This window comes from Cavia porcellus, unplaced genomic scaffold, assembly GCF_034190915.1.
Source record: "Cavia porcellus strain 051 isolate PalLab524CR breed Dunkin Hartley unplaced genomic scaffold, mCavPor4.1 scaffold_38, whole genome shotgun sequence".
Classification (NCBI taxonomy): domain Eukaryota; kingdom Metazoa; phylum Chordata; class Mammalia; order Rodentia; family Caviidae; genus Cavia; species Cavia porcellus.
In genome coordinates this window covers 8,269,790-8,289,100 of record NW_026947521.1, presented here as the reverse complement: position 1 = coordinate 8,289,100, position 19,311 = coordinate 8,269,790, and the positions used below count along the sequence as shown (strand labels likewise).

The 19,311-nt window shown below is 51.1% G+C and overlaps 1 protein-coding gene across 8 annotated transcripts in view; it reads left to right on the top strand.

Annotated features, from left to right (window-relative positions):
• The window catches only part of Tln2 (talin 2), a 377,519-nt gene that overhangs the window by 324,119 nt on the left and 34,089 nt on the right, over positions 1-19,311 (top strand). For 6 of the 8 annotated variants that reach the window (XM_023562272.2, XM_023562268.2, XM_063243366.1 and 3 more), the window contains 7 exons: positions 1,862-1,981; positions 7,155-7,301; positions 10,448-10,614; positions 11,415-11,598; positions 14,627-14,752; positions 14,925-15,041; positions 17,225-17,410. In XM_023562272.2, coding sequence (XP_023418040.1) covers positions 1,862-1,981; positions 7,155-7,301; positions 10,448-10,614; positions 11,415-11,598; positions 14,627-14,752; positions 14,925-15,041; positions 17,225-17,410 — 1,047 coding nt within the window. The remainder of the gene's footprint in view (positions 1-1,861; positions 1,982-7,154; positions 7,302-10,447; positions 10,615-11,414; positions 11,599-14,626; positions 14,753-14,924; positions 15,042-17,224; positions 17,411-19,311) is intronic. The other 2 variants (XM_063243368.1, XM_063243367.1) reach the window with 1 other exon arrangement.

Here is a 19,311-nt window from a genome sequence, read left to right as displayed (position 1 = left end):
GATGACAAGTGATATTCCCGGAGAGTAGAAATACGTAGAAAAAGTTCTTCCTCGGTTTTGAAGGTTGAGATTCACTGGGTGGAATTTCTCCTGATGCCTCTTTGATGTTTCCTGGATAAGCCTGAGTGGAGAAGCTGGAGCAGCCTTTACGAGCTGGAGGGACCCGCATGAGCAGCCATGTGGCTCCTGTCCCATCCTGGTGACCTGGGCCCCTCTCTGACTGCTTGTCCTGTAATCATGTATCCACTAGAGGTTGAGCTTGGAATGCGAAGGCTTCCTTGGCTGCTCTGCTCACTCGTGGACATGGGACTGTACCAGGCTGGAGATGGACGGAGGACAGTGACCATCTCAGTGTGTGGTAACTAGACAGAGCGGAGCCCAAGTTTGTCCTTTCAGAGGAACACAGAGGACCAACCCTAGGTCACCGGTAAAGTCCAGCAATGGGAGTCAATGTTTCCAAATGGCCTGGTGGCATTGCTGGAGTAACTCCTGGGCCAGGTTCTGAGCCGGCCCATCTGGACCCTTGGTGTCTGTGATGCGAGAAGCCCACCCTGGGGCCACCTGGCTGTTCCTAGCACAGCTGCCTTGGTGCCTTCAGTTGGAAAGACGCCCAGTTTCCCTTGTGGGTGTACCCCAGAATCTCTGTGCTTCTGTGGACAGAAGACACACAGAGAAGCTCACAGCGTTCACTGTGTGCTCCTGGGAGGCTACACATGGGCCAGAAGCCTGTGACCTTTCCTTGTGAACACAGCTTGTGTAGGACAGATCTGCTTCGATAGATACGGTGGCCTTGTAAGGCCCTTTAATATCAAAGCCTCAGCAGGCCACAGAGAGAAAGATAGTGTTGTTACCCAGAGTGAGCTTGGAGGTGGAGCAGGAGGAAAGCCTCTTTGTGGGAGCAGGACACTTTTCAAGGTGACAGCTTAATGCTGTTATTGTAAGAATTTAGTGACATTTTTATCTAGAGGTGGCAGAAAAGCTAGAAAACTAGCATGTCAGCTAGGTGAGATTAAATTGAGACACTTTTTCTCACGAACTAGGGGCCGATCTTGCCCATGAAATACAGGGTGTTGGCCACAGTACTTTGTGTGTGTGCTTGTGTGTGTGTGTGTTTGAGTGAATGAGAGATACTGGGCACTGAACCCCTTCACACTGACCAACTTCCCCAGCCCTTTTGTTTCTTATTTTGAGACAGTCTTGCTACATGGCCCACACTGGGCTAGAACTTCTGATCCTTCTGCCTCAGCCTCCTAGAGTGCCGGGATCACAGGCGGACCTGGCTGGGCTGCAGTGTTTGGTTGGAACCTCATCATGCTTTGGCACCGATTTACTGCAAAGATGCTTTCTCTGAGCTTCCTCCAGACACTGGCTTCCCTACCACGTCTCAGTCACAACTTCATCACAGCCCTGTGTTCATGTCTTCTCTCGCATAGTTGCCCCTGCCCAGTCCAGACCAGACCAGACCAGCTCTACCCCAGGCCTGGCCCAGGGTGTGCAGTGTACTCACTCATGCCCCCTGGTGGTGTTTTAGGAAACTTCCACCAGCCTTTCCACAGGACACTTGCCCCAGAGCAGGCCCTGGGAGCTGGGCTTTGAGCGGATGTTCGTGCCCACTGGCCCTGCCTCAGCCACTGGCCTGAGAGGGCCCCGTGGGGTGTGCACGCTTGGGCCTGTTGTGTGCAGCACAGCATGGACCCTGCCTGAGCTGCCCTCTCCAGCAAGTACCCGGGAATGCCAGTCCTGCCTCGTTCCAGCAGGTGCTTACAAGTGAACAAGACCCCTCGGCCTCCAGCAGTATTAACACGTGGTTCTCACGCTTTTTTCTGTGTGTGTTTGTGTCTTGCTTGTTTTCTCTCTCCAGATGACTAAGTCGGTTACTAACCCGGAGGAGCTGGGAGGACTGGCTTCACAAATGACCACTGACTATGGGCACCTGGCTGTCCAGGGCCAGATGGCAGCAGCCACGGCTGAACCAGAGGAGGTCTGCCACCTTTAGGCCCCTGGGTTAAGACTCACACACAGGGGTGCCCATCCCCGGGTTTCTCTGTAGCCCAGCAACCAAAACTAGGTTTCCTCCAAGTGCCATGCATCTCCCCACAAGTTCACCCCACAGCTCCAGGTCGGGCTCAAGGCTGAAGTCCTTTCTGAGGATGGCTAGCTGAGAGCCAGACAGAGGGACTCTGCTGGTAATGTTTTGCCATGCCCCTTTCTGCCAGCTCTTCATCCTCTTCACCTGCCCATGCCTGGGGCTACTGGATTCCCACTTCCTGCTCCCTCTCCGCACCCGCTAAGCCATGTCTGTATTTCCCACAGCCTCCTAGAAGGGTGGGGAGACCCAAGTGTGGGATTCACTGCGCTCTTGTAGGAAAAGCCTGTTTGCATGACACGAGCTTTGCCCGAATGTTCCTGGCAGATGCCTGGGAACTGACCAGGCCCCATCCCCATTCTCCTGGTGTCCTCTTCATTCCCTACCTGCTGCCCCTAACTGGCTTTCCATTGAAGCCGGTGTAGCTTTGGCCTCAGCAAAGCTGTGCCCACAGGGGACTTCAAAGGGCAGCAGTGAGGCCCATTGGCCACTGCCTAGAAGCTGTTGTCTCTCTCAGCTCTGAAAAATGGAGGTGTCCCTGGGCATACAGTGTGGATGGAGCCCCAGAGGGCTGGTGGTGCCACGTTGTGTGCACCTAGCAGGGCCCTGATACCCAAGTCACTACATGGATCTTTGGGGAAAGCAAACTTACTGTAAAATACAGACTGATGGAGTAGGTTGCAAGAACCCCAGGATAGTAGAAGTAACTACATTCTGTGAAATTCAACAAGCAGTTTATTGAGCACAAATGCTGTTCAAGGCATTCCTAAATGAACAAGCCTGTCAAGACACCAGGTCATAACTCGTGGGCTCCTCTCCTGGTAATGACAGTCACTGTCCTCAGGTTCCTCAGCGCTGCAGGTTCTCCTGGGAGTCAGGTCCAAGCATGTCTTAACAAAGATTCCCGGAGATGCTGCAGAAGTGAAGACCCCAAAATCTTACCTCTAACAAGTGCTGTATCAATGCATGTGAACAGACATGTGGTATATATGTATTTGCATACATATATATGTAGCATGTTAAGTTTCTAATAGTGCCTGTGTTTTCAGATTTCAGAGTGACTAAGTTTTAGGCTGCAGCATGAATAATTGTTTGTAAATAAGCATTTTAAGTTACTGGCAGGAAAGAACAGCTGTGAGAAATCCACATCTGTATTTTCCTGATTCTTTTACACAAGCTCATCTTCCTTTTTTTAAAAACAGACTCTTTGCGTTATTAAGACTGCACTATAATTCCAGTCCTAATTTATCTGGACATAGAATTCATTTTATTGACATGTAATTTTGTTGACATGTAATTTTGAATTTCATAAACATGTGGAAGGAAAATTGTGTTACAGTAAGGCCACTTTGGCTGGACAAAGGGAGAAAGCCTTTGGCTTCGAAGGGAGAATTGAAAACAGAGAGACTGCAGTGCACAATGGGTTTGGATCACTCTCCACAGAATCTTTAAAAATGGGATCCACTCCCATCTACCTGTGTTAGTGTAAATACTGACCTGCCTGGGTTCTCTGCAGGGCCTCTCTACATCAGAGCACCTGTGAGTTACCTGCACCATGTGTGAAACCAGCAGATTTTCTTACTGCCTATTGAGGCAAAATACAGACTTAATGCCAAAGCAATCCCGAAAGAAAATGTACAGCTAAAGGCACAACAGGTTACTTTGGTTACTGGCCCTGTGCTGTACCAGCTGACATTTTCATTAAGGTTTTCTCTTTTCACTTACGTCTTGAGATGTATTTTACAGTCCAGACATGAGCTTAGTGTGACCTGGAGTGAGAAGGGCCAGAGAGCGTATAAAATTACCAGCGGCTTGCAAAGGGAAATTCTTTGTGTGCAGTTGCCTGGCAGATATCTGGGGGGAAACTGAGAAGATTAGGAGATCCCTGAAGCACTGCAGTTTTACATTCCAAGACTGTGGACTTGTTTGTATACCCAAGAGGGCCCCACATCATAGCACGTGAAAATATTTACATCAGAGCACAAGTCAGGAGCGGCTCATTTCCCTGCAGCCCCGCCAGCAGCCGTGTCGAGTCAGCATTGTGGTCTTTTCCAAGATGGGACAATTACAGGAAAAGTCAGAGCTCTGCCCTCAAACATCAAGCAGGGTCTTTATCTGCTTATTTTTCCACCGAAAATTCAAACCTTTGTTAGCATCATTGTGAAAACTTTTCAGAAAAAGTTAAAACCCCATGGCAGCTCTGCAATGCAAGGTTAGTTTCTTTCAAAAAAGAAACATAAAAAGGGAGGGGAGGAGAAGGAGAGGAAGGAAGGAAGGAGAAAGGAAAAGAAGTATGTTGAGATGTCTATGAGCCACAACTCCTCAATGAAAGTTCTGGGCAAAAGATCTTTATGGCTACAGCTTTGTCCCTAAGGAAAATCAATGTTGGGTTTTAAAAGTCAGCGGCAAGAACCCACAGCCCTTTCCCTGAAGGAGATTCATGTCCACTCTAGAAATCTCTAAAACTTTCCCCTCCAAGGTACACTTCCCACTGTAAGAAGTTGGAGAGGACAGCTGGTCATGTTGTACATGCAGTTTTCTTTCTTCCATTTCTCCTGTCAGCATCTGTCGGATAGGTGCTGGTACAGCCTTTGCAACTTCCACAAGCTCCGTGCAACTGGTATTCTTGGATCTGGTCTCAGATTCAATTGCTTTTCAAGTCCACAAAGAGTCTGTATATTTTGTTTGGTTTTCAGCAGTAAGAAAGGATGGTCCATTTTGCTTAGACTCGCAGTTGTAATCAGATCTGAAGCTTCATAAAGGCCAGTCTTTTAATTTCCTTCCAGGCACAAAACCAGGATATGGTTTTCTCCATTGTAATTTTATTGGGGCAAGAAGGGAATTGAGGCTCAAGTCATGCTTTACTAAAGCTGCCAATTTAAAACCCCAAGACTCTGAGCCGCATTCCTTTATAATAAACTCTGGTTGCACATTGAATCTCTCTGCAGGTCTTACAAAGTTGGGTCATACTTGCTGAGACCCTTAGCATTGCTCTGACAGGCTGAGCATTTTCCAATCCCTTATCTGTTTGAGCACAGTCTTCCTAAAATGTGCTTTGTCCCATAAGAAATGTGTGGAATTGCAGGTGGCATAGATTGGTTCTGTTGTCCTCACTCATTTAAGTTCCCTTTATCCCCCTGCCCTGGAAAATGTACAAAAGCACTTCAGCCCCCACCACAGGACAGGTGCTGAGGGCTTCCCCTTTGCCCTCAAGCACAGCAGGTGACACAAGAATCATTGTTTCTCCCCTTTTCCACAGATAAGCAAGTGCAGGCTCTGGGAGATTAGCAAAATCCCACAAGACCACAAAACTTAAGTTCATGTTTATTGCAGTCACTTTAGCCAGCTTGAACTGGTAAGGACTTTGTCATTTGAAATTCTGTGACTGTGTCTCCCACCTCTTCTCCCCCAGCTTCAGTGTAGCTGCAGCCTTCATCCTGCCAGGGTCTATGCTCCCCTGGACTTCAGAGCTCTGGGCTGTAGAGGAGCTTCTAGAGCTAAACTGAGTTTAAGATTTTAATGGCTCCTCTGGCTTCATCTTCACCTTGGTTTTAAGCCGACGACCATGCGAACAGATGTGTTTGAGTGGTGTGACAGCCCTGCGGGCCAGCTGGACACCTGTCCCTCCCCACTAGCAGCCTTCCTTCCTGCTGCAGTGGTCCAGACTGTTTGCAAAGCTGTGCTGTTGTGGGTCGGATACAGGGATGCTGTTCGGGCTGTATGTGACATGGTCGTGGCAGGGGGACAGCCCTACCTGGCCACAAAGCTTTCACAGTGTTCAGGCGACAATACAGAAAACACCCAAACAGCAGCTCAGTTTTCTACTAGGTGGATTCAGAAGTCCTTTGGGCCTAGAGCAGTATGTATTTACCAGGAGAGAGCATGTATAGTTCCCTTTGCTGTCCAAAGTGACTTCCTTAAACTGATTGATGAGATGATAGGGGCAAGATAGCAACCTGCCAGGCATTCTTCAGCATACCTAAGCTCTTTTGGTAAATATTCCTGGTGCTTAGTAGTTAGAAGAATAAGCCACAAGCTGGGCATGGTGATGCATGCCTATAATTCCAGTACTCAGGAGGCTGAGGCAGGAGGATCCAGCGATTGTTTTAAGTTCAAAACCAGCCTGGGATACAAAGTGAGCCAAGGCCAGCCTGAACTGCATAGAGAGATGCTGTCTCAAAAAGATTTCCGGTTGTAGATTCTTGAAAATCACGCTAGCTCGTACTTAAAGTTTCATTTTCTTTTTAGTTGCCTTCCTAGGCTGGAGGGCACCTTCTGTATGTCAGCTGTATTGATCATGCCCAAATGAAATCTGGTGTGAAGTGGAACCAGAGGAATGTGCCCTTGACGCCATGGAGGTGGGGTTTATTAGGCCTCCAGGAGGCAGCTGGCAGCTCATCTGAGGTGGATGGCTTTTCCTCGGCAGATCACCTTTCACAGTCGCACAACCCAGGGTCATAAAAAGAATGTATGCTTGCAGAGCCTTGCGCTCTGAAAACCTCCTTAAGGCAACCTCATACCCAGCTTGGGAGACAGGAAGCCTATGCTGTATATGGTTGCTCTGCTGAAGGAGGAGGCATTCTATTTGGTAAATGTACTAATTTTGTAAGACTCTGAGTGCTTTAAAGTCTGATTAATACTAAAGCTATATTTGGAACTAATTACCTTCCAGGGCTGTTGAGAGGAGTCCGTGAAATTCATGACCTGTCTGATAGAGACTCAAAGAACACTTGTTGAATGAATAACAGAATTATCCCTTGGGGTCCATTGTAGTTACATGCTTATCGGAAATACATACATACCAGAAGAGGTTACAAACATCAGGAAGACATTATGCGAGCACGATGAGCTAAGGCTTCCTAAATGGAGACTGTGGGCATTTATAGTCTCTCAAAAGGGGAAGCTAAATCAACCAAATTCCATACTTCACCAAACACAGACTCCTAATGGGAGTGGAATTTTCCCAGCCAGGCTCCCATAGGGCGCAGGGAAAATTTTCCACGTAGGGCAGGCCTCAGTGGCAGGGTCCCGTCACACTGCCTCTCCCTCGCTGGCTTTGCCTCTGCAGATTGGATTCCAGATCCGCACACGTGTGCAAGACCTAGGCCACGGCTGCATCTTCCTGGTGCAGAAGGCAGGCGCCCTGCAGGTGTGCCCCTCCGACAGCTACACCAAGAGGGAGCTGATCGAATGTGCACGCGCCGTCACGGAGAAGGTGAGGAGGGCCCCGGTGGGTGCAGCTCTCAGGGACTGCTGGGATGGGATTCAAAGGCAGGAGACTAAGCCAGAGTGAATCCAGCTGGGCTCTGCCCAGGGAAAGGCGCCCCAGGGAGCTCAAGGATCCCAAAGCCTGAGGAATGGAGAGCCTGGTGGGCTATCTGAGGAGGCCACGAGCTGGTACCCCACCTTCTCAAAGGGCTCGGCCCACAGACAGACCCCAGGCTGGGACCCCCATGCTGGGTCCCCCTGTTCCTCCTCAGGAGGCCCCTGGGTGCCGAGGACCAAGTCAGAAGGACAGTGCAGCCTCTCCATGTACAGTCACACAGTGAAGCCAGGCAGGGCTGAGTGACCTCAGGCAGCCATATGGCACCTGTGTGGAGAGCAGGCACTTTGCACCCCATCTGGTGACTCGAAGGGCACCACGTGTCGAGAGAATTGTCTCATGTAGCAAGCCAGGCTCTGAGAGCTTAGCACGGTTACTTTACTTTCCCCATCAGCATACAGGTTGGCAGTTGCCAACTCACGGGTTTGTGAAGGTTAAACAGCGATATGCTCACTGTGCCTGGCACTGTGCTGGGTGGGTAGCACAGCGCTGAATACATACACTCTATCCACTGTTTGCTGTAACCTGTCCTCTAGAACTCTTCCAGTAAACTCTCTGATTAAGGTCCTTTCATGCCCCATAGTTCTTTTATTCTCTGGCAGTATTTTTTTTTGTGGTGCCGGGGATCGAACCCAGGACCTTATGCATGTTAGGCAAGTGCTGTACCCCTGCACACATCCCCGATCCCATGTGGCCCTCTGGCTTTCTGACAACTCCAGGTTGTGTCCCAGCAGAGCTTTTCTGCAGGCTGTGCAAGGCACAGGCCAATGTGTCCATGCTCCAGCGGCTCTGCCCTCTTCCCACAGCGCGCAGTGCACAGAGCTCTGCACTGTTCAGAAACTTGGCCACTAGACTGCAGAGCAGGCCAGCGGGAGCCCGCCTGGAAGCCACCCACAGGCGCTGCTCTGTCCGGTGCCCCCTCCCACAGCCCACAGGGCTGTCCAGCCACTCTGGCCTCCACAGGATGAGGAAATAAATCTATCAGCTTGAGGAAGGCCTTTTCCCTGCCCTGTTGTGGAAGTTGCTCCCCCCCCCAGTCCATGTTGACCACTTGCAGCAAGGGTTGCAGTGGAACAGTTTGGGGAGTCCAGGCTGCATGCTGTGGCTGGGCAGCGTGGTCTCCTGAGCTAGAGGTGGCCCCTAATCAAGGACACTCGGCAAGGGGCCAAAGACAGGAAGGAAGTCAGTTCTTAACCAGTATTTTTGCCATATCTCGCTCCGCCCCCATCTGCTTCTGCCTCCCACCTGCACCTGGAGTGCTTGCCTCACACCCTCCGCACCTTCTCGCTGGTGTAGGGTGTGCCCCCCCCACCATGAGCCCTGGGCTCATCTACCTGTGTGTGCTATGTAGTGACCGCTGGGTGCTTAGTAAACACCTGCTGACCTGCACACCCTTCCCCATGGGTAGGACGTTATTTCTGGACTCTCTCCTTTCGCCCTGGTGAAGGGGGTCTGACCCATACCCAAGATACCTGGTCACTTGTTCTTGGCTTCTGTCACCCATCCTCTGAGAGGTCTTTCTGGAAACTGCTGGCCTTATTCCTTGGCCAGCTGTGTGCCACTGTTCTTTTCCTGCTTAGATCTGCTGGCATTTAAAGGAAAAGAAACAGCTTGTGGGCTGGTCTTGGCCCTTGGCAGGGACTCAGGGTGTGGCCCGTCCTGCTCCTGGTTGGCCACACTTACCACCTCTGCTGAGATCCAAGTGGTGGGGGAAGGCCCAGACTCTGCGCCTCTTGTTCATGCTGTGAATTCCCTGGTTGGCAGCTTTCAAGAAATAGATTTATAGAGCCCGTACTGGCTGTTCTCTGGCCAACCCAAGTGCAGGGTGCCTGGTGTGCACACACAGATTTGCACACAGCTTCTGGCCCCTAAGATCCTCTGGCTGATGCCCTGACCTCTGTCCTTAGCTTCAGTACTATAGGTGTCCTGGGGACAAGAACAACGCACTGTGGAATGACAGCTGGCAGAGTTGTCCCTCTGGGAGAAGGAATAGGGTCAGTGACCAAGTGGGGACCCAGGTGCATCTTGCAGGATGAGTGTGTGGCTGGCTGGGAGGACAGGGAGGAACCTCAAAGCTCAGAACCCAGGTAAAAAGATAACTATGTCTGAGAAGGGAATGCCCGTAAATGTGGAGAGAGGTGGTAGAGCTGATGGATGTAGAAGGCATAAGACTTACATGATCTACAGAGTACACACATGGTTGAATTGTAAGCAAGGGCCTGGGTGGCCAGGTCTGGCCTATCCAAGTGTCAGTGGATGTAGGGGGTTATGCCAAGAGGCAGAGGGCTGGGAGCTGGCAGCAGGCGTTTCTGAGGTGAGACACAGTGGGGGGACCCTTGCCCATCTGGGCCTTCAGGTCAGTACGTCACTGTTGGGTGGTGGTATGTAGGTCTACTCTGCACTGTGGCTCTGCTGGAATCCATACTGGAGAATCTCTAGCCATGAGAGAGCCAGGTAAAGGAGGGGCGAATTAGCAGTCGCCGCTCCCCACAAGCCCCTGACCAGAGGGGGAGGAAGTGACCACATACTCTGCGGGAACTCAACCCTTGGCCCCTCATTGTGATTTGAAAACACTGCAGCAGCCCCACGAACATGAGCATCTGCCCTTGCCTGAATACAGGCCTGTACAAATGCCTTGCTGGGCATCTTCCACGCATCGGTTTTCCTTCTTAACACGTGACCACTGGCTTAAGCACCAGGGGTTCGCATGTTACTGTCCCATGCCACCAGGTGGGACCGTCATGCTTGTGCCACCAGTGGCTCTGAGCTGCCTGGCACTGACACGTGAATCACGGCCCCATTGTGAATTCTCCCATCAATCCTGAAGGACCAGAACGATAGCCCCATTGTACCAATGGAGAAACTACAGAGCGAAGCCACTTGCCCAAGGCCACATGCCTGTAGGTGGCAAAGCTGGTGTTTGGACCAAGGCTGCTGATTTCAGGTCTGAGCTGTGAACCCCAGGAGGGAGAATTTAGTTTGCAGAGAGCCAGAACCCTGGAGCTCTGGCTCCCCTCATGATTCCCTCCAATCTACAGGTGTCCCTGGTGCTCTCAGCTCTCCAGGCTGGAAACAAGGGGACCCAAGCATGTATCACAGCTGCCACTGCTGTGTCTGGGATCATCGCCGACCTGGATACCACCATCATGTTTGCCACAGCAGGGACACTGAACGCAGAGAACAGCGAGACCTTTGCAGACCACAGGTACTAGGGAAGGGGGCAGAAGGGGTTGGGGGCAGAGGGCTGCCTGGGGACCAGAAAGCGGGAGGTCTGTATGGATTGCCGCAGGAGAGATGCACTGGTGGGGAAAGTGAGCCACAGGATCAGAATAAGGCCCTTTGGTTGACCTTGGAGGCCCTAGAAGCAGCCTGCCCCAGCACATGATAACGCTTTGAGGACTCCCTGGGTGGCAGGGAGCAGCCCCTCCGGCACCCCACCCACCCAGCAGGGCATGGAGTGGGGAGCAGGCATGTTCAGCAGTCGTTGTCCTGAAGCCTGCTCTGTCTCCCGGCTGCACTGAGAAGGTGGTGCTGGGGCTCTGTATGTATAGCTCGGCACCCTGAGTCTTCACCACCTGTTGAGCCCCATTCCTCTCTCCTGCCCAGTGCCAGGGTCAGGAGGGGATCCCTTGTGCTCTGTCATTCTTCCCAGAATACAGCCCCCAGAAACGACACCCCGTTCTGTGTGTCCTCCCTGCGCTCTGTGGCCCTCAGGCACCCTAGAGCATGGCGGAAGTCCCAGATGTGATCAGGCTGAGGTCTGCAGCCAGCACCGCAGGCCCCCAGTCTTCTGTGGGGCTTTCTGTCCCTACCAACTCCATGCGTTCCAGGGGGGCTTCCTCTCGTGTCCCCAGCTTCACCTCCGAGGAGGACTTGTGCTCCTTGATACAGGAGGCAGAGCACCCCACCTTGCTCACCACAGCCACCTGTGAGCAACTTCCCTTCCTAACCATATGGAAGTAAGAGTGGCCCTTTGTCTCCTTCCCTGCACCCCACCCCCCTCAGGGAGAACATCCTGAAGACAGCCAAGGCCTTGGTGGAAGACACAAAGCTGCTGGTGTCTGGGGCTGCGTCCACTCCAGACAAACTGGCCCAGGCCGCTCAGTCCTCGGCAGCCACCATCACCCAGCTCGCCGAGGTGGTCAAGCTGGGGGCTGCCAGCCTGGGCTCTGATGACCCCGAGACCCAGGTATGTGCAGTCAGGGTGCATCCTCCACATCCCCACACACACTGGGCACCGGCCTAAAAAGAGCGCTTGGACGATGAGGAGTTTTTTGTTCTCTCTTTCTTTATGGCATATCATTGACAAAACCGTGTATATGTAAGGTGTACAACATCACATTTTGAGATGCGTACCTGTTGTGAAATGATTATACAATCAAGCTCGTTAGTGTATCTGTCTCCTCACATACTTAAAAGGAATTTGTAATTTCCTCTGCCTAGAAACAGTCCTGATAGCACAGTCAAAAAATAAACACAAACACGCTCCGCTCTCACTCCCAAGGCCAGATGAAAATACCGTCCTTGTGACTGCCATTCCAGATAACTCTTCCTGCTCTACCGTGAGAGCGTTTTTGAAAATGAAAACTTGGTAGTGCAGTAGCTGTTTTATAGCCTTCTGTTCCACTTAGCAGAATATACTAACTACCTTTTCACTCCACAAATTCATGTTGACATCACAATCTCCTAACGATGTTTTCAATGACTTTTTCCATCCCCATACCCTAACCTGTGCTCTTCTTTGTGGACTAGTCATCTGCCTTCTGCTTTCATGCCATCCCTCTTTTACTCCATGTGTTAGGGGAAATGGTCTTTGTCTTTGTGTCACTTATCACAACAATGTCCAGTTTCATCCTTCTTCCTGTCAGTGTCATGATCTTGTTATTTTTTACAGCTGAATAATACTCTGCTGTGTGTGTAAACCACAATTTCTTTATCTGTCTTTCTGTGGATGGGCACCTAGGCTGGTTCCTTAGCTTGGCTGTTGTGGTTGTGCCCTAGCATCCAAGGGTATGCAGGTTTCCCCACAGCATGCTGGTTTAGCTCCTTCAGGTATATGCCAAGGAGTGTGTAGCTGGGTCGTATGGTAGTTACAGTTTTAGTGTTTTTAGGAATCTTCACACTGTTTTCCACAGTGGCTGTCCTAATTTCTGTTCCCACTGGCAATGCAGAAGGAAACCTTTTTCCCTACATCGTTTTTTCTTTTGTTTTAATGTGTACTGTTTGGGACAGGGTTTTTCTGTGTAGTTCAGGCTGAGCTTGACTGCATTACGTAGCCAACCATGGCCTTAAGCTCATAGAGATCTTCCTGCCTCAGCCTCCCAAGTGCTGGAGTTACAGGGGGACACCACCACACCTGGTTTGAACTGAGTTTTGTGTAGTGAAAGACAGGAATCTAGTTCCAGTCTTCCACAAGTGGGTGTCTAGTTTGCGCAGCACCGTTTCTCCAGGGCATCCAGATGCTCTTTTCTCCAACGTTTGCTTTTGGCCCCTTTGTCAAGAATTAGATGGCGATATTGTACAGGTTTGTTTCTGTGTCCTCTACTGTGTTCTATTTTTGTGCCAGCACCAGGCCATCTGTGTTATTGTGGCCTCGTGGTATGATTTGAAACTAGATGTTGGGGTTCCTCAAGCCCTGCTCTTTTTACACTGGCTACTCTGGGTCTCTTGGGTTTCCATGTGAATTTTGGGATTATTTTTCTAGGTCTGTGAAGGATGTCGCGAGGATTTGATAGAGATTGCACCTTGTAGATCGCATTTGATATCAGTGGTACCTCAGTTCATGAATGCTTCTGTTTGCTAACACTGATTTGCAAACAGAAGCATTCGGTAAAATTTGGTTTTTGGTTGTGAACTCTGCATCAGGTGAAGGACATAACCATAGCCATCCTTTCTAGAACTGTGGAATGAATTCAGTTCATGAACTGAGGCACCGCTGTGTAAATTATGCAACCCATGAACACAGATGATCTGTCCAAGGTCATCAATAAATAGATGCTCCCCTTTCCTGGAATGCAAACCTGAAACCACCCTGTTCCTGCCCTTCTCCGCAGTCTCTCCAGTTCATATCACCTAACCTGTGCCCAGTCATCAGTCTGTGGACAGAGCTAGGTAGAAAGCCACCCATCATGGCTGGGTGAAAGACCACCCCCTCCCGGGCAGCGAGCCTCACAGGGAAACCTTCCCCATGTCCCCAGGTAGCCCTTCTGCTGTTTTCTTTTTGAGAACCTCCCAGTTCCATCTGTCACCTGTGGGATTCTTGACCACTGCAGAAATACCTGCCCGGAGTAGTGTGTTTACCCGGGTGCGGGGGAGGGAGGAGTTGGAACCGAGTGCCTGGAGTTGGAAATCACAGAGCCCAAGCAAGCTCTCCTCACCTCACACAGCTGAGAAGTGACTCATCCCGGAGCATTTAAGGCTGTTAGATAGAGAAATGTATCCAATCATTAATTTTTCTCAGGCACAGAAGTAAAATAAAAAACTGGGCTCCTGTGTACCCACCAGTCGGTGTCAGTGGTTTTCCTTGTATTCAGTCTCACACACACATACTTTTGTGGTGTTTTTTTTTAGAGACTGAGATCGTCCCAAGCAATCGCCGTAAACCTTGGTAGTGCAGCTTATCATCCTGCTCAGAATCTGTGCTCACTGGCTGGAAAGTTGAAACTATCTTCTCCCCTTCCCCACCAGTCTGTTCTGCTTCTGCAAGCTGACTGTTTTATGTGCCAGGGATATGGTCAGGGATTGTCCTTCTGCGCCTTTCTCAGCATGATGTGCTAGGATCACTATCTTGTCATATACTCCCAAATTTCCCTTTCTTTTTCCTTTTTTTCCTGCTGTGCTGGGGAATTAAACCCAAGGGGCCTTGGCACTAACCTACATTCCCAGGGCCGCTGTGGAGGCCCTGCAGCCAGGCGCAAGGTCCGGGTTTTGTCCTTTGTGGCTTGAGGTGCAGTCTGACACTGTGCCTGTGTTTGCCACCTGTGAGGCTTGAAAGAGGCTGTGTGTTTAGACCCAGGTTCCCTGTCTGGCTCAGTGTCAGCTCTCCCAGAGCAGCTTCAGGTCCAGGTTCCTGCCTCAGAGCCTCCAAGGGTGTCTTGTGCAGCCTCTGCTGGAGGCACCACCCTTTCTCTTGTGCTCCCATCCCAGCCCAACCTACACTGAGTGTCCGTGGGTGTCAGCAGCTCAGTTCCTCCTCTGGGCTCTGTGCTCTCTTCCAGGTGGTGCTGATCAATGCCATCAAAGACGTGGCCAAGGCCCTCTCCGATCTCATTGGTGCTACCAAAGGGGCTGCCAGCAAGCCTGCCGACGACCCTTCCATGTACCAGCTCAAGGGGGCCGCCAAGGTGGGGTGCAGTGCTGTGAGGGGTGAGGGAATCCCCAGAGAGAAGGCCGGGCGGACCCACATCTGAGTGCTTTCCCACATCGGGGAGAGGTGTCTTTGCCTGTGGCACTCAACTGAAAGGATGAAAGATGGGCTGTCACGCAGTGTACTATCTGTGATATCTTCCTACCCAGGTGATGGTGACAAATGTCACCTCTCTCCTCAAGACTGTGAAGGCAGTGGAAGACGAGGCCACTCGGGGCACAAGGGCACTTGAGGCCACCATTGAGTACATAAAGCAGGAGCTCACGGTAAGACGCCAGAGTCACCTCCCTCTGCTCTGGCATCCACCAGCTGACTGAAGCAGGGGCCTCTAAGATTTTTGGTGTAAAGTGGTCCTGCCTGAACTCCTGAACTGTGGATACCTGTGTGCCTGCCGTCTGGTATTGTGTGTCACTACCAGACTTTGGCTAGAATCTCCTCATAATTGTGATTAAGGAGCTAATCATTTAGAACAATCCAGGTTTAATTCCATTAAGACTGCAGCATGAACTGAAGCATTGTGGCAGGTTCCTAGCCATGGGGAAAGTCACGGTGGCCACTTACACGCATCTTGCATTTCGCTAAGGGTTCTGTGTATGGCCACTCTGATTCACGTTGCTACTGACAGGCGCTCATGCTGCCGTGCTTGGGTGCAACTGAGGCCTTGGGCGCGTGCATAGGAGGAAAGCCAAGGTGCCGCGAGGGTAGGGGCTTCCCTGTGAAACCCTCTCCCCTTGTTTGCTTGGCCCATAGAGACATCGCCGTGTTTTCTTTTGTATTGTGCCATCCCTGTAGAGTGCAGGTACCTGGAGTTACTGTGACAGGAATATTGTCTTCTGTAGGCCCAGAGATTGTGTATCAACTCTTCCTAATCCCACAAAGGCAGTTACACCGGCAACAAATGGTTTTACTGTGAGGCTTCTTTTTTGTAGGAAATCTGATCACACATGACCCTGCCTTTAGGGGGATGAGAAGAGGTCGGGCAACTGTCTGTCCTGTAGGTTGCTGTGTACCTTTTGGAAGTCACCTTCCCCCAATGACCTGGGGAGCTGTGGAAATGAGCAGTTCTGTTGGGTGTCGTGGTGACGGCTTGGGTCCTTCTGACTTCTCTTCAGTGGATCCAGCCTTGGTTGATCAGCTTAGCTCGTATTTTATCTAGTGGTTTTTCTTGTTTATTTATTTTTCGTACTAGGAATCAAACTCAGGACTTTGCATCAGCCAGGCTGGCACTTATGCCAGTGAGCTAAATTCCCAGCCCCCTTAGCTCATACTTGAAAGAAGCACCTAAAAACTATAGAAGTAAGTAACTCAAAAGCTGGGGGTCTCACCTGGCCTGTGCTGAGTGTTTCCCACCTCGGCTGGACCCAGGTTCAGATGGGCACAAATGGGCCTAATGGTGGTCATGGAATAGATTTGGAGGTTGGAGCCATCGTGGGAAATTACAGACAGTTGGTCATTCTAGGTCTAGCAGTGTGAGTCAAGGTTCAACCAGGTTGTGGTTCCATACAACAGATACCATGGGGACCATGGAGGAATGTGGACCTGGCCATGTGACCTTCCTTCCATTGCAGTGTTTAGGAGCAGATGTGAGGTTTGCAGCTGCCCATTTTCAGGGGTGGGAACGTTTGACACCAGTGGCACCTGGCAGGAGTACTGCATGGGTCCTCCCTTCTCCTCTGGAGTCTTCCCTGCTAACACATGGTGGCATAGGGCTAAAGACAGGCAGACCCCCACCTGGGATAGGGTCTTCCTGTGCAGGAACAGACACTCATTGGGTACATAGCCCTGGTGCCAGACCCTGATGTTTTAAGAGACAAGACCAGGTGGGTCTGAGCCAAAGCAGCTTAACTAGGTTGACTGGTGAAACCAAACTGGGCTATTGACTTACTTTAAGTTAATATGGTTAATTTATTTCAGCTTCTCCAAAGGTGTGTGCATGTGTTTAATAATTCAGTGTCAGCGTGGCACTTTTGACATGAACACTTGTGCACAATTATGCAGTTATATTTATAAGACAGGCTGAGAATAGTAGCAGCGGGTGCTTCATTTCCCCCAACCCCACACCCGCTCGAGGAGAGGGGGAGCTTAGAGTGAGGCATCCAGCTCAGTCCTGCCCCAGGAGCAGCGCCAGGACTGTGAGTTTCTGGAAATCGCTGACCCACCAGCAGGGATGGACAAGAGAGGTGGGAAGCCACACAACCAGCCAGAAAGGGCAGTACCTGTGTCTGTTCCATGAGCACTAGGTGTTGGCGTGAGAGGCTTGAGTGTGCTAGAATCTTGAAAGCAAGAACAGCATCACTGTTCTCAAATTAAATTTCCAATTTCCTGCTGTTTGGCAGTTCCTTCAGGTGCTGGCTTGGTTTTCAGACACTGAGACCCAAGCCCAGCTGGAGAAGGATACATTATCCTTTCACTTTCAGTGTTTTTCACCTCTTCCCATTTCTGACTTTAGGTGTTCCAGTCAAAAGAGGTACCTGAGAAGACATCATCACCTGAAGAATCGATAAGGATGACGAAAGGCATCACCATGGCAACAGCCAAAGCCGTGGCAGCCGGGAATTCATGCAGACAGGAGGATGTGATTGCTACCGCCAATCTGAGCCGGAAGGCCGTGTCGGATATGTTGACGGCTTGCAAGGTAAAGGGCCTGGTGTTGTTTTAGATGGGTAGATAGATGTTATCTATCACAATCGAGCTGTTTCCTGTCATCTGGGGAAGAGGAGGGGCAGGAACAGGTATTGGGGAGCAGCTCCGTACTTTACAATAAACAGTGGCGTAGGCCTCCATCTGGGGAAGCGCTGCTCAGATAGTTCTGTGCCGTCCTGTCCAGTCATGAACAGAAGCCCCCTGCCAAGGCTAATGGAGGACTCTTTGGCAGCAGTAAAGGAGACTCCAGGTGCTACAAATACATGCCACGTTCCCTCTGCCCCTGTCTTCCCCGGCCTCCCTGGCCTTCACTGGGTGAGGAAGTGAGGCATCAGGGACTCACGAACAGGGTCTTCTCTGTCCCAGACATCCCTGAGAACCCTCGTGGTGCTTGGGTGAGAAGAGCAGCTGCTCTGAGCCTGAACTTGCGCAGAGGCTCAGGACTCCTTTGTTTTACAGTAATTTTTTATTCTTGAACCATGACAGCCCTACTCACCCTGCACCCTACCAAGCATCTAGATCCCAGGCCTTCACCCTCCTGGGAACAGCACTGCCCCAGGGACTGACTGACCTCAGTCATCAGTGGATGAGGCCCCAACCATGCGCAAGAAAAAGGACAAGGGTTATCTTCTGGGGTCTGAGGAGAGAGACATTCCTCATGGTGAAGAGTTCTGTGGGGGTCACTACTGTAGGTCCAGTGCTGGTGGCTTCTTGGGAGCCCCTCAGAAGGGGCAGATGGCTTGAAAGTACTGAGGGGGGGGCTGGCAAGGATCTGGTGTAGTAGACACAGCACAGCTGTGTGTCTCTTCGATGTGATGGAAAATGGGTGGGTGCAAATGGATAGGCCATTTTCATGAAGGACCGGGCCAAGGAATTTGGCCTCAGTCTGGAAGCCACACGTATTTGCCATTTCTGTTGACTTAGTGGATCCTTCCCAGAAGTGGGGATGGCTCTCAAAGGGATTGCAAAACCCAGAGACCTTGTTTACCTGGCAAGATGTGGCCCCAAAGCATCACGGTGCCACACGGGGCTCCTCATGGCTCTTAAGGGGCTGCATATATGTTTTCTCATTTGACCCTAGATGAAGACAAGAGTAATTGGTCCAAGGTGTCAGATGGAGACAGGGTCCAAGGGAGGTTAAGAGGATTGACCAACACCACACAGCTTTTTCCTAACAGAACCAGAGCTGAAACCAGCTGTCTGACCCCGTGGCAGGTCTGGCTCAGCTGCCCGTAGCCTCCTGGCTGTGACGCTTGTGATTGCTGGCTGACAACTGACAAGCACTTTTGTCTCCACCTTTGTGACCTCAAATGAGGGACCAATAAAGACCATGACGTAGGCAGATGTGGAGTGCAGCTCAGACAGCTGTTTCTCCTGCACAGACTCCGTTTCCCAACGGAGTGGTCAGGTGGAGGAGCATGGATGCTTCTGCCCAGTCTCACCCCTCCTTGGACCAGACCACATTGGCTTTGCAGCACAACACAACAGCCAGAGCCATGCAGCCTGCATGCTCGCTTGGCACACCAGGTTCAGACTGCGCCCTGAGCTGCCCACCCAGAGAGGGCTTCTGAGGCAAGCCTAGGGACACTGAGGTTCCCTTGGCCTCCTGAAGCCCTTCTCCCTTGGCAGAGAGGAAATGAGGCGGCTTGCCAGGAGGAGGTACATGCAGTGGGGCACCCTCTCCTTGGAGTAGGTGGCTCGGGATGAAAGTCTTTCCTGTCACACGGAAGGGCCGCGTTGCCTTGTTTAAGCGCAGCCTTGATGCTGATTGGGGCAGCCAGGATCAAGGCAGAGGCCACAGGACCAGCATGGGCTCGTGTTGTCCTGTGGGAGAATCACTCTAACCCCTGGCTCACCCAGCCTCAAGTGAATGTTCACTGGGGTTTCTGTCCA